Source organism: Elaeis guineensis, chromosome 2 (genome assembly GCF_000442705.2).
Source record: "Elaeis guineensis isolate ETL-2024a chromosome 2, EG11, whole genome shotgun sequence".
Lineage (NCBI taxonomy): Eukaryota > Viridiplantae > Streptophyta > Magnoliopsida > Arecales > Arecaceae > Elaeis > Elaeis guineensis.
In genome coordinates, this window is record NC_025994.2 from 96914388 (window position 1) to 96937231 (window position 22844).

Below are 22844 nucleotides of genomic sequence, written 5' to 3' on the forward strand. Positions count from 1 at the left end.
ATTGCTGGCTGGTATTACCTCCGATATTGGTTTGGTGAACCTTGCTATACAAATATATTATTACAGTTGTGAGTCATCTTAAAAAGCATATGATTCACTGCATCTACCAAACTTAGCAGCAAATTTCATTATTCTTCAATACACACTGCATCAACAAAAATAAAGTGGTAGATCTATGCCTTGGTGAGCTTATCAGATTTTGCAAGACTATGAAAAGAATTGGATGATCGTCTCAGCCAAAGCACTGCAAATGCATGTTTGGTTAATTAGTTTTTTACAATGATAGTGGATCGGGCAAAATAAACTGTTTTATAAAAACAGAATCTTCTAGAAATATGACACCAATGAATTGTTAAGCCAGTAACTTGAGCATGTACTCCTTTATATTGCCTACCAAAGTTTATTGCATCCCATCTTGGTAAGGTACCAGTAGAATATCAATGTTCAGTTCAGTATACAAATCAAATCGATCGATACCAGTCCAACCTAGCAGAACACCCCATACAGCCAAGTATTGCCTGAAACAGGACTGCATGCCATACTGTACCAACCCGTATGACCCAAAACCGGGCGGTACCATGATAAAAAGTGAGATCGGTATAAAATGCATACCGTACCATGCTATACTGTACTGAACCAGTAACACACCGATATGGTACCTGATACTAATGTTGTGGACCTTGCTGCCTACTTTTATCATGTCAAGACCATAGATGGTATATCCTACTTTTCATCAAAAAAAGGGTTGGGAAGTTCTTGCAAGTCAACTCATGATGCCTCTAGGTGCTGGTTTTTATTTGTAGCTGTTTTTGAGTTAATAATGTCAGTACCAATGGAAATTAACCATTTCATATCTTTGTAATAGCAAAAATCCAGTACAAGATTATCTTCACCTTTTTCTTTGGCTGGCTAGTGTTAGATATCTACAATATCCTATTTAGTGTAACATTAGGTGTTTAGTCTTAGAGTAGAACAACAATAAATAAATGTCACTGAACTTATTGAAAGTGAAAATGCCTTGTTCTCTTACATATTGATTTTACCTGTATCACATCTCGAATAGCAACTGAGCATGAATTTGCCCATGCAGGAATGCCTTGGACTCGCATAAGTCGAAAGATCAAAGAGAGTCTATCCTTAGGAACACTAAAATGGCGACTGGCCTCCGTGTTCCCACAAGAAGCCAAAACCTCAGGTGGTTTCAACTGAGAATGACCAGGTGTAATAGCCACTACATCATCCTGTTCCAAGTTGTCATTGTCCTGATCAACATGTAGAAAATAGTGAAATGAGTGTTCAAATGAAAATAACTAAATTGGCTGAAAGCAAATGTTATCCTTAAGGAAATTAACAACAAGTTTGGAAAAGCACTTGCAGGTGATCCTTAGTTGATGAAAGACAAGGAACCCACAATGCCCCATATAAAATAAAATAGCAACCAGAACAATATAGCAAATAAAATGATATATTTATATCAGCTTAAGGATCATCAACAGAAGTAAAAATTATTAATCAATATGTTTTGCATCTTTTTATTCCTCAAAGCAAGCAATCAGAAATCAGATGTTAGGAATTTTTCTTGAGCAGCGCCCAATAACTGAACATAAGACAAGAGGGACATTAATAAGATTAACAGAACTTTGATTAGCATGATGTAAACGCTGGAATAAGTACAGTTTATGCATGTACAGGAGTAAAATAGTGTCTGTCAATAGGATCATATAGAGCAGTCAGAAGTCCAAATTAAAACAAAGATCTTTAAGCTGAAAAATCAGCAATGTTAACCATGATATTAGAAGTCATTCATATTGATCCAGTTCTAGACAGAAAATTTAAGTATTACATGAAAGAGATACTTTGCCTATATCAACCAAAATGTCAGATAAGGTGTCATATCACATTAACATGATTCACTCATTACTATTGAATAGAGGACTTATGCCATAGCAACCTTTTAGAAACCAGTGCATTAAGCTGCCAAACCCAGAACACCAATTTCCAGTTTACCAATATATTTAATGGGAAAGGCTTTGAGACTGGCATCATGCATCCGCCCTCAAAGCACGAAGCTGGGCCCCACCATAAAAGAATCCCAAATAACCTAGCCCTGCATGCCCCCCACTATTTCAGATTGTCAAGGCATCATGTGATGTACATGAGGAAAAGAAAGAAAAAAGAAAAAAATGTACTCCTCTCCTGACCATCTTCATTGATTGTGTGTGTGTGTGTGTGTGTGTGCACGCACATGAAAGACTAGAATATACTTTGCAAGAAACAAGTCACAGCTTATATGCACCAAGCATTTATCTAAGCACCTTTCTCGTCATGCATGGCACACTTTAAACATGAATCATGCAGAAGAGCAGAATGCAAATGTTTTAACAATTTGTAATACACTAAGATTTAAAAGACAAAATCTAACATGAGATCATACAATGTGCAGAGGTATCTTTCGGCAACTAGTATCACCTATAAGGTATCAAAGTGTTCAGTGGGAAAAAAAAAAAAAGAAAGAAAAATCGGCACTATTCAAAAGTCATGAAAACATTAAGTGTTACAGTGCATCCTAACCTATAGGCCTTGTTATAGGCATCACTTGTACAGTATGCATATTCTTGTCCTGCTCCCTTGGGGGGGAATATAAGTGTCACCTTATTATGTATAAAAGATGCCCTTGTCTAATGTAAACAGAGAAAGGATCAGGTTGTCACACATCTAAATTGTACATATTCCCCTCCTCTTGCTGAATTTCTCTCTTCTTTCTTGTTCTGCATCTTTCTTCTTTATTTTGTTCTTCAGACAGAGGCCTTTAATGTTCTGGCCACTGGACCATTAAAGGATAAGTTCATACAACAAGAAAAATGAATTATTGAGTACTTAAAAGGTACAACATACAGAAAGCTTATAGATAAATAAAAGGTGAAAAAAATATGATATTTTTCAATGCAGAGAAAAAAAATATCAAAGAAGATATGTGTCGAAAAGAAAATGTTAAGGGAACCTACGATATGTCCGTAAGCCTTGGGATTTCAGTTCTCTATTGATAAATCTGAATACAATATAACCACCAGACTTGAGAAAGACAAAAAAACATTCTCATACAATTTGATCGGATTGTCAATAGGCAAGCTTTGCATGTTTCCTAATTGGGACAAACCAGTAGACTTCATTTAAAGCTTATCCTCCCATCTTTTTTCATCTAAAATTGAGCTACAGTCCATCTATACAAGGGTAAAATCATATGCATATGAATGCACAGGAAGAGTCTAGACAATATTAGCTTATGATATTTAATTTCATCCCTCAGAAACAATGACGGCAGAATTATGAAAAATGAACCAAAACCATAATAAGTTGGAAAAAAGTTTAATAATTCAAAAATGAATAGAATGATCAACATGTTGCCAAAACACGGATACATGTAAGCAAAGAAGTTTAGAACAAGACCAGCAAAGTTCTTTCCAAAGCTTCATCTTCAAGAATATGCCGATTCCTTTTGACAGCCGAACTCTCCTCTACACTATGTCTTTTTTCTTTTCTTAAGAAGCTTGAATCTGTTTTTGATGAAGATGCATGCTCACTGCCAACTGTTACATACTTAAATAAATAATTACCAGGAATCAACTCAATAATGTCACCATGAACAATCAGAGCTTTGTCTTGAGTAGAGAGCTTCTTTCTTTGATCCCCAGATTTTACAATCACAGGATTTGGTCCTTCCTGCAACATCATTTAAAATACCTAGATATTAAATATATGAATAAATAAACACGTTCCAAATCTATCCACTTTTAATCCCAGGGTAAATGAAATAGCAAATAATTAGCAAATAGACATATAAGTATCAGAAAAATAAGCTCTAATAGAATGATACAATGTGTTACAAATTATATGGCTCATATCCCAACCTGTAATAAGGTCATAATTATTAAATGTAGCTGGATCACCAATCTTTTCCCATCGCAAGTCATAGAAGCAAAGAAGCAATTTAAGCTAATATACTACAAAAAATAGAGGGCATACCACAACAATTTCGGCAGAGCCATCAACTGTTGTATGCAAGCTGACATGCTTGCGGCTAACTCTCTTGTCAGATATAGCAAGGTTATTGCGGCCAATAACATTACCTCCTTGAAAAATTGGTATATTCGAGACTGAGTAATCTACCAAAAGGTTCTTTTGAAGAGGAATTAAGAGGCCAATCTTCACCTAAAACAATCAAAAGAATTCTTAGGATCCTAATCCCTGGTCACTTTCACAAAGAACAGTCATCCACATCTCATGTAGGATATAACAACCATTCGCATACATATAAAGCACATGACAGAATATATTATAATGCATATGTTAGCATATGCATATGTTAACATGAAAACTACATGAAGCCATAATGCAATAATCAAAAGAATACATGCACATGCATCCAAAAATTCTGATGAACTGAAGGTGCATCTGTAAACCTTGGGTTCAATGAAAATATTTGCAATCAGGAATTTTTATGCCATTTATTCCCTTCCACAATTCCGCTAATGATGTTTTCCAAGTTCATATCATTATAACCAAAAAAACTTTTCTTTAAACTATTTCAGATGGTCGACTTTCAACTCCCTTTTTGCAAGTTCCATCTATATTTTACACAGCATCATCTTCCTAACTCTCCCATACAAATCTAATCACTGCATAAGTAGGGCCTTCATTATTTTTGCTACTACTTATGTACTTATCTCATATACACCATAAGTTTACAATATATATCCAAGTCAGCACTCTCAGTTCTAACACATGCATATTGTGGACTTGCAGATTGATTATTTCCAAAAATTCTGATCTTGACAATATAGCTAGAGCAAATATCATCTTATAAAGTTGCAATGCCATGACAAATTTCATTTATACACATATAACAAAAACCAATTTGGAAGTGCATATTTGTATGATGCATATTACTATTGGGGTTCCCTGACACCAAAACTTGTCAAAACAATAAATTTGATGTCTAGTAGATAGATAGTTATCTTTATAGCTATATTTAATCTTATTCACCAATTTTTGCCTTTTTGTTTCAGTCAATTTCAGGAATTAAGTGTATGATGCATCAAGTTGAGAAAATTTTCATGACTGCCTCTCATCCTGACATTGATAATTTGTGATTGGCCAAGCCATCTCTAGCATGGAGAGATATCTACCAGAATTGTTTGCTGGAGGCATTCCCTAATGGGTATGATGTCTAGTAAAATTTCCAGTGAAGTTTAGCTTGTATCACAAATATGTAATCCTAGATTATAGTTGCATATCGAACAAAATTTTAAGAAACCATATAGCCTGGAAGCTTAGTTTGGTAGCCCAGATGTGGATCTGTGGACAAAATTAAATCAGTGCATTTGATTAAAAAATCTCTATAGTGGGATTTATGAAACATGTTTAGTAAAATTCATCCAACTAATTTTGCCTGAGATTTTGTTCAGAATCATAAGATATCAGCAATAATTGTACCATACCCATGGACCCGTGGTTACTTTCAAATTATAAGTTGTGTTCAGGACCATAAGCAATCAGCAACAATCGTACCATACTGATGGTTACTTTCAAACTATAAGCCACTGGCAACGATTGTACCATACCAGTAGCTGATTTTACGGATATGATATTAGTCAAACTTATCAAATGATCGAGGGTTATATCCCCAGTCTAGGACTATTAATGTGCAAAAATTTCAGCATTATTTAAAAAAAAAAAAAATGAAAGAAGCCTGAAAGTTATACGAATGTCATTCATAGAAGTGCAAAAGAATAGCAAATATCATCATGGAAGTAAAGAAGAGCCAACTTTAGGATTACTCATGAGATATACTTACCAAGACCTTATTGCTATATTCTCTAAATCCAATCATGAGGGGTGCTCATATGGTGGACATAAAAAAATAAAAATAAAAGAGGGGGTGGAAGAACGAAACAGTCGATGAAATGAAAAAGAAGCTACACGCAGGAGTAATCAGTAGACTTTACTGTTGAAAGATCTTCATTGCATGTAATCTCCTCTGTCAATATTGACACATTGCATAAACACACAGTAGCATAATATTGATACATACACAGGATCACAGAGCTCATATGGTTTCCGTTGAAGGAAAAGAAAGAAAGAAAGAGTGAAAGACATGTTAACATCATTCCAATAACTCAAAAAATAAACCAACTTTGGGATTGCTCCGAAGGTTTTGATGTTAATCTAGTTTTTTTTTCCGGTAATTTTCTCTGTTATTCATATTGAAATATCACAAATACAACGTACTTAAAAGATCATTAACATAAGACATTAGCAAATCACTCAAGAATGTGAAAAAGAAGCTATCCTTATGATTAATCCGACATAGTTAATGCCATTCCTGGAAAAAAAATCACAGCGATTAAAAACAAATGTTGTTGCTAAGGGGAAAAAAGAAAGGCAAAACTTAGGAAAGAAAATAGCATTAAAGACACATGAAAGAAATCATCCAAAAACGAAGCAATCTTTAGGATTGATCGGAAGAAGGGGCAAAAGAAACATTAAAAAAAATGAACAAAATCTTTCAAAGAAGCGGAAAAGAGGCAATCTTTAGGTACAGTTGGAGGGAATCAACGTCAAGAAAAGTTCGCAGCAGACAAGGTTAACCAAGAGATCGGAGAAATGCAGTAATAAAGGAAAATGTAAAAGCAAGAAGAAAGAAACATGAAAGAAATATGAAGAAAATCTTTCAAAGAAGCGGAAAAGAGACAATCCTTAGGTACAGTTGGAGGACATCAATGGCAAGAAAACTTCGCAGCAGATAAGGCTAAGCAAGAGATAAGAACAAAAGAAGTACCGGAGACCCCGCCATGTAGGAAACTAAGCGTTCTTTCCTAAAACCCTAACGATCGTTGAAGCAACAGAAACTCCTATGGAAGAGATTCGGAGGACAAAAGCCTCAAATTTTCTTGGAATGGCGTAGCATTTTGCAGTCGAAACAGCGGAACCCCAGCTTTCTTCCGAGGGGAGGAGAAACCCTTGCCCGTTTCCGTTTTCCTTTCATAAGCCGGAGGGCGGTACCGGTGAAGTCGTGACGGTGTCCCGAAGAAAAAGTTCGGCAATTCAGGGAGTTCTTTACCTATCTAATGCGGTTAAAAAACTTTTTAATATAAAACGGTGCATCTTCAAATTTATTTATCAAAATAATATAAAAAATAAAAATATCATTTAAAATAATATTTTTTCAATCAAAAAATATTATTTTAAATAACACTACCTCCTGTTAAATCAACCCATCTCCTCTAGATACGAGGCGAGGCGGAATGATGTAGCCCATGAAATGGTGATTCAAAATGATGCCTCTATAAACGCCGTTTAGAATGGCGCTCCATTAACGCCATTTCGAATGGCACTTCTAAGCGGGCCTCCATAAAACCCCACATCATTTGCATCTTCCCCATCCGACGTGCTCTCCATCGATCTTTTTTGGATCCGACGCCCACCCCGCCATCCCCCTCTCCTCGGGCCAACGCCCACTCCCCCCCACCCCTCCGGCTTCTTCCGTCTCCATCCCAACCGACGCCCACCCCCTCTGCCCCTTTGGGCTTCTTCTTTCCTCCCAATCGCCCCTCCCCCTCTCTTCCCATCCGATCCCCTTCCCCCAGCCCTCTTCCCATCCGATGCCACCCCTCCTGCCCTCTTCCTTCTCTCTCTCGCCTCTCCCCCTCCAGCTTTTTTCTCCTCCTCCTTGACCCCCTCTCCCCCCCCCCTTCCGAGGCTTTTTTCTATTTCCAGACGGATGCAGCTGCCCAACACCACAGCGACGTGCCTCGCTAAGGTAATCTTACAACTACCTAATTTATTTATAAATATAGCATTCGATTATGTGTACTTTATTGATGTAGGTATTTTAGCAAGAAAATAGATTCACAGAATACTTAATTAATGTATTCATTAACGTTGTTTACTATATTTTTGGATAATTGAATTACTAAAATTAGTTATGAAATAATTGTTTGCTATATTGCTATGACATTTAGACGATGAAATTCACAAATGAATATATTAAATACTGATGATTTTCTTGACATTAATTTATGATAATCTAGATTTTTTAATTTTTTATCAAAATAATTATTAATACTAAATATTCTAATTTTGATACTGTTATAGAATTTTTTGAGAAAATAGCTAGTATTCGGGTTTGTCTACTATTATATTATGATGGCATAATAAAATATGATGAAGATGACGTACAGTATAGTCAGCTTGTGAATCGGATAGTTAGGCTGTCTTTATCATTATCACATCAAAAATTATTGGATAAATTATACAATGGTATTCTTATAGACAGAGAAAAATATGAAATCAAATTAAGATAGAGATCTCCTAATATATCGGGACAGTTAATGCAGAACAAGTATATCTTAATTTCAATTAATAGCAATAAAGATGTCTAAGAAATATTGATATTTTCTTTGAAATATCCAAAATATTGAAATATTAAATTATATATTAAAAAAAAGATGTATCCACTAATGAAAATACTACTCAAATGATGATACTGATGTTTGGATACTTTAGTGGACTTTTAACCTAAAAAGATAATATTCCTGGACCTTTCTCACCTTTCTCAAGTCCTCTGGTGCGAACAATTGGTGTTGAGGCCATATTTACAGAATAACATTCTAATACCACTGGCCCTAGTTATCAAATTATTCAAAGTCCTACGATGACTTCTCCCATAGTGGAAGTAAGTATAGGATATAACACTCAAATGGGGAATGATGATTGGGTCAGTACTAGAATAAATCTGATAGCTGAGGTTTTGAGTCAAATGAAAATGAGACGGAAAAAAAATAGCTTGATGAGGATAGTAACAATGATGAAGATGAATATAAAAATAGTGCTGAAGATGATTAGCCTGTAGGAGAACTTGAACCTCGTTTGTACAAATTGAAGCAAAAATTTAGTGCAGGGGCAAAATGGTAATTTTAAAATTTTTTCAAAATTACTATTTTACAGCGGAATTATTAATTAATATTATTAATTAATACTAATTAACCCTACACTAGGATCTAAATATGATACAACAGCATGCATTTAAATTTGAAATTCAAATTTGAATCAGTAAACGTTTTACAGTACTGTGTTCAGAACACATCACCTTTTGCGGATAGTCGATCACCGCAATCTGATCACCGTCGGAGGGCTCTGATCGTCATGTCGCAGCCACACAAATGTCTGACCTCTGCGGATCATCCACACGAAGCTCCCATCTGATCAGCTCCTCACGAATGCTAGTTCGTGATTTCATCCTTTTGATGGCAGATGTTGATCGAACTCCATCGATCGATGTGTGCTGACTTCTCGGATGCTCCAGATCATCTGCACAGTTGCTTGAGAGGCTGATGGATCTCTCCCTAAAATTTGGTGGACTCACGACACTCGTGGCACACCAATCTCACTTCCCGAACCCTAGGTAGAAACCCTAGGGTACACACCAAAAACCCTGCGTCCAATTTTCTCTCTTTTCTTTCTTTTTCTCTCGGAAGGTTTTGGACCTTCACCTTGTGCAGAAGTCTTCCTCATGCCTCAAAGTTTTTCTCTTAAAATTTCTACGCACGTCCCACATTTCTCCTCTTTTTAAAACAACATCGAACGTGTCTTATCCGCGTGAGAGGATAAAGACAAGAGGTTACACATTTGAATTCAAATCAAATTTGAATTCAAACGAAAACCAACTTATCCCTATCCTTTTGGGTGTGAGAAGAGAAGGGGCGTGGCTCTTTGTGCGTGAAAAATATTTCACGAGAAACCTTTTCTCGTGTAAGTAATGTGGCGCACAAAATGGATAAAGATGAAAGGGCAAGTGATAAGTTATCCATTCAAATTCAAACATGCTTTGAATTTGAATGGCTAACTAATTATTTTATCCATCCATATGGTGCACAAATGAGAGCGTGGGGAAAGGTTTTGTGTGAGAAAAATTTCACGAGAAGTTTCTTCTCGTGAATTCAAATGGGTGCAAGGAAGTTGGGTGTCGCAGGGAATTTAAAACAAGGTGGTTTGATTCAAATTGAGCCAACCTAGTTTAAAATAGGTCAAGCACAATTAGACCATATTAAACCCAATATAATTAGGCTTAATTAGGCTCAATAAAATCCTAATCAAATTAGAAATTAATTAAACCTAACCCCTGATCAAATCAGGGACTAAATCACCTTAGCGATTAGGTCAACATTTAACCTAATCGGGTCAATCCAAACTAAATCCAATTCAATTGGACTTGATCCAAAAATAATTACTCAATCAAATTGAGTTAATTAGTGATTAAATCACTAATTAAACCTCTCATAAATATTGAGTCCAAATCCGATGGACAATCAGGCATCAGAGACCATCGATATGAAACCCTGATCAAAGAGTTCAAATTTCAATTCAAAATTTTGACCTTGGTACCCAAAATGTGTGGAACTCATGATCAGAGAATCCTAATTCTTAATCATAGAGTCCCAGATAGATAAGACTCATAATCAGCCATCAGATCAGAAAGGAACCTCTAATGTGTGTGATCCCGCAGGTTCGAACCTAAGCCGGTAGCACAGGAACCAATTTCTGTACTAATCGAAGTGACCATCTAGCAATGGTACCCGACGACCGGATAGGTCGAATAATCGCAATCGCAATATTCAGAACCTACGTGAATATGGTTACCGTATAATTCATCCCTTTTGACCCCTGTGTTTAGGATGACTCAGGGTTAAACTGTCAACCCTGATGATATCATCCGAATCGTGCTCAACTCAATTAGTCTTGTGACTCCTCACTAGGACTACCCTGGCCAAGGTTTTGCTAAATTGAAATACGACTGTACACAGCTCCTAAACTGGAGTGGTCAATCCCATCTTGACATACGCACCGACAAGTCAAGTACTTGACTACACCCAGCAACCTTCTGTCACTGAATTAGAAATTCAGGTAGTCCAGTGCCTAAGTGCAGTGAGTTGCTTGCAAGTCACCGTGGCGGTCTCATCGGAGGGACATTTATACCCATATCCCATCGGAACAAATCTTGACAGCAGAAATAGCTTCGGAGTTGGTCACGTTCAGTGCAGATGTACCATTACATCTCACCTGTATGCCATACCAGTATCTCCACACTCTTTGGTTATGAGGACAACCAACCCATATGGCACACAACGACCTATGCTCGATAAACGTTGTCATCTTTGGTAACAACGTATCATTTGGTCGCGAACATGTTTAAGGACTAAGCGACAAATCCTCCTTTGTCGAGTCTAAATAGTCCTAAGGACTTCACCACAATACAGGAGTTCATTAGAAGATGAAACATTTGTGATGAAAAAAATACCAAAATAATTTTTATTTATTTATAATTTATGTACTAATACAAAAAGGAGCACAACCGTCAACAGGCTGACGATTGGCTTTGGGACACTATTCTCAACAATCTCCCACTTGGCCTAAAGCCTATCGGTGCAGTATCTAATACCCATCTTCGACTTGTAGTCGTTGAACTCCTTCACCGCAATGGCTTTAGTGAATGGGTCGGCCAGGTTCTCCTTCCCGTCGATCTTCTGAAGGTCGACGTCACCTCGATCCACGATCTCCCGGATGAGATGGTAGCGGTGCAGAATATGCTTCGTCCGCTGGTGTGCCTTTGGTTCCTTCGCCTGAGCAATGGCTCCAGAGCTGTTGCAGTAGAGCAGAACTGGACCAACAAGGGAGGGTGCTACTCCGAGCTCGGTGATGAATTTTCTCAGTCACACCGCTTCTTTGGCAGCATCTGATGCAGCAATATACTCCACCTCGCATACTGAATCAGCCACAGTGTGCTGCTTGGAACTCTTCCAGCAGACAGCCCCACCATTAAGGGTAAAAATAAATCCTGACACACTCTTGCTATCATCGCGATCAGACTGAAAACTAGAGTCTGTAAACCCTATAAGTCTCAAGTCCGATTCACCATATATAAGCCACTGGTCCTTAGTATTTCTTAAATACTTCAGGATGGTTTTAACAACCTTCCAGTGATTCTCTCCTGGATCAGATTGGTATCTACTCACTACCCCTAGTGAGTATGCCACATCTGGTCGTGTACATGTCATGGCGTACATGATAGATCCCACTGTCGAAGCATATGGAATCCTACCCATACGCTCTCTCTCATGAGGTGTTGTCGGACAATCCCTCTTCGAGAGAGAAATTCCATGGCCTATCGGTAGATAGCCTTTCTTGGAATTTTCCATGCTGAACCTTTTCAGCATAGTATCAATGTACGTGGACTGGGATAAGCCAAGCAACTTTTTGGATCTATTCCTATAGATCCTCATCCCTAGGATGTAGGAAGCTTTTTCCAGATCCTTCATGGAGAACTGTGACGATAGCCAAATCTTTATTCCCTGTAATGCAGGGACATCATTCCCGATTAAGAGAATGTCATCCACATACAATACAAGAAATACTACTACTGGACCATTAGCCCACTTATAAATGCAGGGCTCTTCTCCGTTCTTAACGAAGCCATACATTTTGATCGTCCTATCAAAACGTATGTTCCAACTCCGAGATGCCTGCTTAAGTCCATAAATGGACCTCTATAGCTTGCACACCTTAGACTCATCTGTGGATGTGAACCCTTCAGGTTGTATCATATACACCTCTTCGTCCAGCTCTCCATTTAGGAAAGCTGTCTTCACATCCATCTGCCAGATTTCATAGTCCAGATGGGCAGCTATCGCAAGCATAATCCGAATGGATTTGAACATTGCCACAGGAGAAAACGTCTCGTCATAGTCTATACCATAACGTTGACGATATCCCTTGGCAACCAGACGGGCTTTATAGGTCTCCACCTTTCCGTCTGCACCCCTCTTCCTTTTGAAGACCCACTTACACCCTATGGGTTTTACTCCTTCGGGTGGGTCAATCAATGTCCACACATCGTTGACCTTCATGGACTCCATTTCGAATTTCATGGCCTCTAGCCATTTCTCAGAGTCAGATCTCTGCATTGCATCCATGTAGGTGATCGGATCCTCATCGTTTTCATCAAGTTCGACAGGATCACCATCTCGGACCAAGAAACCATAGTATCTGTTCGGTTGATGTGGTACTCTACCAGACCGCCTTAAGGATGCATAATCAATGGGCTCCGGATCTGATCTAATCAAATCCGGTTCAGGTTCAGTAACATGTGTCGGTTTTTCCACCTGTCGAACTTCGTCAAGTTCGACTTTAGAGGCAACAGTTCCTTCACTAAGGAACTCCTTTTCTAAAAAGATTACCTTAAGGCTAACAAACACCTTTTGCTCATCAGCAAGGTAGAAATAATACCCTTTGGTCTCTTTTGGGTACCCTATAAAATTACACTTGTCAGACGTAGGTCCAAGCTTGTCTGTAATTAAACGTTTAACATAAGTCGGACACCCCCAAACCCTAAGGTGCGAGAGTATTGGCTTACGTCCTATCCATATCTCATATGGCGTTTTGGCTACAGACTTACTCGGAACTCTATTTAGAAGGTAACAAGTCGATTCGAGCGCATATCCCCAGAGGGAGATCGACAGACCAGCAAACCCCATCATGGATCGAACCATGTCTAACAGGGTCCTATTCCTCCTTTCAGACACACCATTTGCTGTGGTGTTCCAGGAGGAGTCCACTGAGAGAGAATCCCATTCTCCCCTAGATACGTCAGAAACTCATTGGAAAGGTATTCACCTCCTCGATCAGATCGAAGAGTTTTAATACACTTCCCAGTTTATTTTTCTACCTCATTTCAGAATAGTTTGAACATTTCAAATGATTCCGACTTATGCTTCATTAAATAGACATACCCATACCTAGATAGGTCGTCTGTGAAGGTTATGAAGTAGAAAAATCCACCTCTTGCACTTGAGCTCATGGGTCCACATACATCAGAATGTACCAGACCTAAGAGTTCACTGGCTCGCTCACCTTTTTCAGTAAAAAGTGACTTGGTCATCTTTCCAAGAAGACAGGACTCACAGGTTGGAAGTGATTCACAATCACTAACTTCAAGAATTCTTTCTTGAGCCAACCTGTTTATCCTGTTCTTATTGATATGACCTAGCCTACAGTGTCAAAGGTAGACTTCTGACACATTATCTATTCTAGAGCGTTTACCGAATTTTTGAACCACATTAACAGGCTGTGATAGTAAGTAAATTCCATTATTTAATTGTCCAACAAATATTGTAACACCATTCAAAATGATATTGCAAATATTTCTTTTTATTAAAAAATCATAACCGTACATGGCCAAAAGGCCTACAGAAATAATATTTAATAAAAAACTTGGACAATAGTGACATTCACTCAGAATTACATTACGAGAATTGATTACAAGACTCATGATTCCTAAAGCTAGAACTGGAACTTTGCTTCCATCTCCAACATTCAGGAACCTCTCGCCTTCATCAAAACTCCTACTGACCTGCAGACCCTGCATCGAATTACAAATATGATAAGGGCTTCTGGTATCCAATACCCAGGCAGTAGTATCACAAATCGAAAAGTTGCAAGGAGTTATCATATAATTACCTTGCTTCTTCTTTGGCCTGTTCGGATCCAGAGAGGCAATGTATTGAGGACAGTTTCTCTTCCAATGCCCGTGCTTCTTGCAAAAGAAGCACTCCGCCTGGCTCTGGTCGTGCTTGCGCTTCTTGGTCTGACCCCGTGCTACTGTCCCAGCATGAGATTGCACCTTCTTATTTTTCTTCTTCTTGTTCTTCTTCCCCTTCCCAAAGGGTTGACAATGAGAAGAAGACCCTCCCACTACATTCACCGACTCCTTATGGAGTTGGTGATCCTTCTCAAAGTTCTGCAGCAACCCCAACAATCCGTGGTAGTTTACTGCAGGCTTTGTCATTCGAAAATGAGTAAGGAATGGGAGGAAGGACTTGGGCAAGGAATTAAGGATCGCATCCTTACCGAGCTGCTCCTGCAGAGGAAAGCCCAATTTACTTAGGCGCTCAATCATCTCGATCATGTACAGTACATGATCAGTGACTGAGGCCCCATCCCTCATTCGAGTATTGAAAATGACACAACTAGTTTTGTGCCTTTCAACATCGTCAGGCGTGCCAAAGGAGTCGTTCAACATTTGAAGCATCTCCTGTGGCTGGACGTTCTCAAACCTTCGGCTGAACTCGTCATTCATTGCTGCCAGCATAATACATCGAATGGTGGTGCGGTCATTGAGCCACTTCAAGTAAGTGTCTCGGATCGCCTTACTAGCGTTCAGAGCTGGCTCCTCAGGTGCTGGATCCGTTACTACATAAAGGATTCGCTCATGCTCAAGGACGATTTTCAATTTTCGATACCAGCTATCGAAATTGGGTCCCATGAGCTTGTCATTATCTAATAATAACCGGAGCGACAGGGTAGTGGCCATAGCTGCTTAAAGAAAAACGAGACCTCTATTAGTACAAAAATTAATACTAAAGACTTGGATTTTAGTCTAAAATTTTTTTCAATATTTTTACGAACTGGTAGCCTCATCCTCCAATTCGAGGAATTACTTTAATTCCTTAAAGGGTACTAGAATCCACACAAACTACACACGAGCCCAACTTTGGTTGGTCAACCCATGTACATCTATGGGTAGGTTCTTAACCAGTTGTTTCTCTAAACAACTTCTAGTAATTGATTTTGCCCCAGAACCTAATCAGTAGACTTTGGCCTTGATGCGTAGTCGTTGATAGCACCAAAAGTAACTCTACTCACTATGTAGGTAGGATGAGTCGAGATCGTATCCTCAGGGATCTTGGGCTAAATTAAAATTGCAAGGTAAAAGAAAGAAGCGTTGTTTTTGATTTAGAAAATAAATTATCGTAAAATTAAGGTAATTAAAAAATAAAAAGAGCTCGGGAGTTTTGAATTAATTTGCACTAGCAGAGTTGTATCTCTTTTTTAACTAAATAGATGTGATTAATCTTAGAAAAAATACCTATCTTTCCTCGGCACGCTCCGTACCCGTAGATCACGGCGCGTCTTCGGAAAGACTAGGTACACAACTCTTCTTTCCTCGGCACGCCCCGTATCCGTAGATCACGACGCGTCTCCGGAAAGTAAAAGTTGTTCCTAATATTAATCTAACAAGAAAGCATAAATAAAAGCATATGATAGGGAGCAAATAAAGAACTCATGACAATTTAAATAAAAAGCATAATCTTTATTGCATATAAAGAAATACAGAAAAGTTTAGAACAATAAACCATCTCTGTGTCGTTACAAAATTTCTTCTCCACTCCCGAGACTGCTAGCCTAGCTGCTCATGAAGTAGTCCCTTTCTGTTCCTCTATGCAAGGCTTTAGAAGAATTTCTGGGCTCTCCCCCTAATGGGAGTACAAAAGCCTTTTTATAGATATTAGGGGGGAGGAGTTTTACATGGTTTTCCGATGTGGGACTAAAAAAAAAAAATACAAATCTTTCCACTTGAAATATTTCCAAATAAAAATTTTTTCTTTAATTTGCTCGTTACTGTGTCTGCGATGCGCGCTAGCCCGCGTCCTGCCTCACGCGTTCCGCGTCCTGCCCGCATCCCCCGCCTGTCCCCGCGCGTCCACGCCGCATCCCGCGCCCCGCGTCCAAACCGCGTCCACGCGCCAGCTTCCCATGTTCACGCGCCAAAGGATTCACGCGCCAAAGGATTCAAGCGCCCAGGAGCCAAAAAAAAAAATTCGCGTGGAACCTTTTCCTTTTTTTTTTTTTATATTCCAAAAAGAAACAAAAGTTTTTTCATAATGACATCTATATCCTTTTTGGATTCCTTGCATAGTATCTTCATTTTCTATAATACCGGATGCGTCTTTCTTTTATTTTAATTTTATTTTAAGTCCAATTTTCTTCAAACTTGAATCTTTTTGATCTCTGAATCGGACTCTTTGTATCGGCGATCACCTTTCCTGTAAAACATCGAAAGAAACATCAAATTCTTAATAAATAAGATAAATTAAATATAATTTCTTAATTTAAAATACTTAAATTAAGTGTTTATCACACCCCCAACTTGAATTTTGCTCGTCCTCGAGTAAAATATATATATCAACATTGTATACCGACTTGATTTTGAATAAAAAGTAGATTAGGCATCCCAAAAGGTAGATGTTACTTGGTCAGACCATTAAAGAGATATTTCATTGGATTATCAATTTGACCCAATTAGTGGCTGAGTTTTAACTAAAAAAAAAAAAAAAAAATTTTCAGAGATTTTCTTTCACCAACTCCCCACTTTACTCTTTAAATCCTCTAACTTAATGGAAAAGAGGTTTATTATCTTCTTGCAATTTAGTCCCCCCTTTTTTTTATATATATATATATATATATATATAACATTGCCTACCTTTTTACGCGAACCACAACGCTTACTTAGGCGAAAGGGCCCGGTTACTCAGTAGGAGACCAATGTTGTTTTTCTCTCTCTCTTTTTTTTTTTTTTTTTTTTTTTTTTTTTTAAGGAGAAGTTTTGCATACCTCGATCTTTCCACCCAATTTTTCATGAAGCAGATTCTTTATTGAGATCAGTAAGAAGAGGGTTGTAGAATCACTCCTAAAATTTGGTCTAGTTCAAACCCTACCATTCATTGGGTTTTCTTAATAATTTATTCCTCAGTATCTCTAAAATTATCTTGACCGTTAATCGTTCATTTATTAGGATGCCTAATTGACTCTTAATCAAAATAAAATTTGAATACACAAAACTAATTATTTCTGACCATACTCGAGGATTTGATTAATTTCCCCTCCCCCCAACTTAATCTACATTGTCCTCAATGGAGTAGAAAAGCAAAGAAAATAAAAGGAGAGAGTGCACCTGAGATAATTTTTGCTTCGAAAGTTGAAGATAGCTTCATTGATTAATAGGCTCTTGTTCTAAATTCCTGCAGCTGCGATAAAGTAAAAAAAATGAAATCATTGGGTTGCCTCCCAACAAGCGCTAAGTTTTACGTCTTCAGCCAGACTGAATTGAGTATTATGGCAGTTTTGGATCCACTAAATCAACAGTTTCAATTAATTCTCCATCACTAATTCCATCTATGTAAGGTTTCAATCGTTGACCGTTCACTTTAAAAGTGTTCCCCTGTTTAGGGTTTTTGAGTTCGATAGCTCCATGAGAAAATACCTGAGTTACAATGAAAGGTCCGTCCCAACGTGAGCGAAGTTTTCCAGGAAACAGACGCAACCTAGAATTGAAGAGCCAAATTTTTTGATTAGGCTCGAACATTTTTCGTGCAATAAATTTATCATGATATGCTTTAGTTCGAGCCTTATAAATTTTGACACTCTCATATGCTTCATTGCATAGCTCTTCAAGTTCATTTAATTGGAGTCTCCTATTGGAACCTGCATTTTTCATATCAAAGTTAAATTGCCGTATGGCCCAAAATGCACGATGTTCCAATTTCACCGGCAAATGACAAGCTTTTTCGAATACAAGTCGATAGGGAGACATTCCTATGGGTGTTTTAAAAGCAGTACGGTAAGCCCATAATGCATCGTCTAAGCGAAGAGACCAATCCTTTCTATCGGGCCTAACCGTCTTTTCTAGGATATGTTTAATCTCCCTATTTGACACCTCTACCTGACCATTAGTTTGGGGGTGATATGGTGTGGCCACTTTGTGTGAAATATTATATTTTTTCATAAGTGCTTCAAAGTGTTTATTCGTAAAATGAGTCCCCCCATCACTAATGATCACCCTTGGGAAGCCAAATCGACTAATGATGTTTCGTTGGATAAAACTAATTACAATTTTATTATCATTAGTCCGTGTAGCTATTGCCTCCACCCATTTTGATACGTAATCAACTGCCACCAGAATATATTCAAATCCAAATGAGGCTGGAAAAGGTCCCATGAAATCAATCCCCCAAACATCGAAGATTTCTACTACTAAAATGGGGGTCAGCGGCATCATATCCTTCTTGGATAAATTTCCTGTTTGCTGACATCGTAGACAACTTCGGCCAAATTCATGTGCATCCTTGAAAAGCGTTGGCCAATAAAACCCACTCTGCAGTACTTTTGCTGCAGTTTTTCTTCCACTAAAATGTCCCCCACATGCCGAAGAATGGCAAAAAGTGAGAATGCTTTGAAATTCACTCTCGGAGACACAACGGCGAATAACTTGGTCAGGACAGTATTTAAATAGTTCAGGTTCTTCCCAGAAATAATATTTAATTTGTGAGAAAAATCGATCCTTTTCTTGTTTTGTCCAGTGAGAAGGTACTTGTCCTGTTGACAAGTAATTGACAATATGGGCAAACCATGGAGGACGGCTAGAGGAGATTGCGAAAAGTTGTTCGTCAGGAAATTTTTCTTTGACCTCATCTATGCCTATCGTGTGTTCAACTAAGATCCTGGAGATGTGATCAGCTACCACATTCTCAGAACCCTTCTTATCTCGGATTTTCAGATCAAATTCTTGTAAAAGAAGGATCCATCTGATCAAACGCGGTTTAGTATCTTTCTTCGAGAGGAGATGTTTCAAAGCCGCATGATCAGAGTAAACTAGAACCTTAGACCCTAACAGATATGAGCGAAATTTTTCAAGGGCAAACACTACTGCTAGTAGCTCTTTTTCTGTTGTGGTGTAGTTTAATTGGGCATCGGAAAGAGTCTTGCTAGCATAATAGATCACATGTGGCTCCTTATTGATTTTTTGGCCTAAGACGGCACCTATTGCAAAGTCAGAGGCATCACACATAATCTCAAATGGAATGGACCAGTCAGGGGGTTTTATTATGGGTGCTGTTGTCAGGGCTGTTCGTAATGTATTGAATGCTTTCAAACAGTCTTCATCAAAGACAAATGGTGTATCCTTGGCCAACAGATTGCACAAGGGTCTTGAAATCTTGCTAAAGTCTTTGATGAAGCGTCTATAAAATCGGCATGACCTAAGAAAGATCGTATTTGTCGGACCGAAGTAGGGGGTGGTAGTTTTGAAATGACCTCAACTTTGGCTTTATCTACCTCAATCCCTTTTTCAGAAATAATATGTCCTAATACAATTCCTTTCCGCACCATGAAATGGCTCTTTTCCCAACTTAGGACAAGATTTGTCTCCATACACCGTTTAAGAACTTTTGAAAGATTATGGAGACAATCTTCAAAGGTGGTTCCAAACACAGAAAAATCATCCATAAAAACTTCAAGACATTTGTCCACCATATCCGAAAAAATGGCCAGTATGCACCGTTGAAATGTAGCGGGTGCATTGCAAAGCCCAAATGGCATACGCCGAAGAGCGAAGGTGCCATAGGGGTAAGTGAAGGTCGTCTTTTCTTGATCATCCGGAAATACAGGTACTTGATTGTACCCTGAATAACCATCAAGAAAACAGTAGAAACTTTGTCCTGCTAACCGTTCTAGGATTTGATCGATGAAGGGCAATGGAAAATGATCCTTCCTAGTAACGGCATTCAGTTTTCTATAATCTATGCATACTCGCCATCCAGATGATATGCGAGTTGGAAGTAGTTCACCTTCTTCGTTCTCCACCACAGTAATACCAGATTTCTTAGGTACTACTTGAGTGGGACTGACCCATTTACTATCGGATATGGGGTAGATGATTCCAGCATCTAACCACTTTACCACCTCTTTTTTACTACTTCACGCATGTTTGGGTTCAATCTCCTCTGCATATCTCGATGGGGTTTGGCATTTTCCTCAAAATGAATATGATGCATGCAAATGGAGGGGTCAATTCCTTTTAAATCGGCAATGGACCAACCGATAGCCTCTTTATGTTCCTTCAGAATACCAACCAATTGTGCTTCCTGATTAGGGGTCAAGTCTGATGCAATGATTGCCGGGAGGGTGTCATTGAGTCCTAGAAATACATACTTAAGCGTGGCAGGAAGAGGTTTCAATTCTAACGTAGGTGGTGATTCTAAAGATGGGACTATTGGTGTACTGGCTAATGTGGGCAATGGCTCATACTTGATTGTCCATGGAGGAGTGGTTTTATCATGTGGTGTATCTAACAAGATGTTAACTTCTTTCCTATATTCCTCAAAGTCACACACTCCAGAGTGAGCCAAGCAAGTATCTGAGGGGTCTGGTGCTAGAATTATGGGTGTTGCATCTTCTATAATATCTTCTAGTGTATCTACTTCGAAGCAACTATCCATTGATGGTCCTTGGGAAGCACCAAACACATTCATCTTAGTTTCTTATTCCCAAACGATACGTCCATGACTCCTGTCCTACAATTAATGCATGCATTTGCCGTAGCTAGGAAGGGTCGTCCTAAGATAATGGGAATTTGTCTGGGGTTGCCACTTAATTCCATATCGAGAACCAGAAAATCAACTGGAAAGTAAAACTCATCTACCTTGACCAAGACATCCTCAAGCATTCCACGTGGTTCTTTAATTGATCTGTCGGCTAACTGTAATGTGACTGATGTGGGTTTCAGTTCTCCAAATCCAAAAAGTTCATACACCGAACTAGGTAAAAGATTCACACTTGCCCCTAAATCCAGAAGAGCTTTTTCAATGTGATAATCTCCTATAACACAGGAAATGATGGGGGCTCCTGGGTCCTTAAGCTTTGGAGGAGTGGCATGCTGAAAGACAGAACTAGCCTGTTCAGTGAGACGTACTTTCTTTGGGATTTGTGATCTAGATTTACATTTTTGGGTACACAAATCCTTCAAAAATTTGGCATAAGCAGGGACCTGTTTGATTGCATCTAGAAGGGGAAGATTAATTTGGACTTGCTTAAACAATTCCAACATCTCATCGAGTTTTCCTCCCTTCTTATCTGCAGGAATAGGGGCTTTCAGGGCATCCGGAAATGGGGCTTTAGGCAAGTAAGATGATTCGGTGCAGTTGGTTCCTTCTCTATTTTCAGGTCCTCCTTGTTCTTGGGTGATTTGGATTCGGTTAGAGATTTAGGGTCAGTCTCTTTGGTTTTGCTAGTGTGTTCAATGACCTTCCCACTTCTCAGAGTCATGATTGATTTGGCATGTTCAGAAAAAGCTTCTGGGGTATTAGAACTCTCAATCACAAATTGCCCTCTTGGGTTGCTCTCTGGTTGGCTAGGTAATTTTCCTCCTTCCCTCCTACTGAATGCAGTTGCTAGTTGACCTATTTGGGTCTCTAGCTTAGCAATGATTGTGTGTGGGAGTTAAGGGTCTGAGTGTTGACTTCTAATCTTTCTAGTGCTTTCAGACTTTTTCCTCAAAAGCTGACTGTGACCAGTAGTAGATGGTTGAGGAGCATTTTGAAATTGATGGTATGGTCCATGCCTATATGTTGGGTCTTGATATTGAGGTCGAGGTGTGGCAGGACCAACCACTGGTTGTGGTCTCCAGGAAAAATTTGGATGGTTTCTCCAGCCGGGGTTATAAGTGTTCGAATATGGATCGTTTCCTGGTCTGCGAGCTTGTTGGACTTGCTGAACCTGCTCGTGCACAAACTCAGGAAATTGGGGTGCGGCTGGGCATTCACTAACAAAATGGTTCGGACTTGCACAAATGCACAAACTTCTTGATTGGATTAGGTGGAATGGGGATTGTCCAGTGTTTAGAAGACGATCTAATTTTTGGGACAGTTCATCTACCTTTTGATGGATATCTATGCATTTCCTACTTCATATATTCCACCTCTTTTTGAGTTTAACATGGGTTTATCTCTAATAGAGGCAGACATATGATGTAATGAATTTTCACTTAAAATTTCAAAAGTTGCCATGCCTCATCCTCACTTTTCAGCATAAATGTCCCACCGCATGATGCATCGACCATTTGTCGATGTCTTTCAGAGAGCCCATCATAAAAAATTGGATTAACTGCCACTTGGGTA

The 22844-nt window shown here is 38.7% G+C and overlaps 1 protein-coding gene across 10 annotated transcripts in view; it reads right to left on the bottom strand.

Moving 5' to 3' along the window:
- LOC105052040 (tyrosyl-DNA phosphodiesterase 1) overlaps window positions 1-7116 on the bottom strand; it is a 43750-nt gene extending 36634 nt beyond the window's left edge. For 4 of the 10 annotated variants that reach the window (XM_029266928.2, XM_029266930.2, XM_073252301.1 and 1 more), the window contains exons 1-4: window positions 6839-7115; window positions 4024-4209; window positions 3448-3720; window positions 1044-1262 (exon numbers count right to left, since the gene is read on the bottom strand). In XM_029266928.2, coding sequence (XP_029122761.1) covers window positions 1044-1262; window positions 3448-3720; window positions 4024-4209; window positions 6839-6853 — 693 coding nt within the window. In that variant the 5' untranslated portion in view covers window positions 6854-7115. Of the gene's footprint in view, window positions 1-1043; window positions 1263-3447; window positions 3721-4023; window positions 4210-6838 lie in introns of all 10 variants that reach the window. The other 6 variants (XM_010932747.4, XM_010932741.4, XM_010932734.4 and 3 more) reach the window with 4 other exon arrangements.
- Window positions 7117-22844: the final 15728 nt, after the last annotated feature.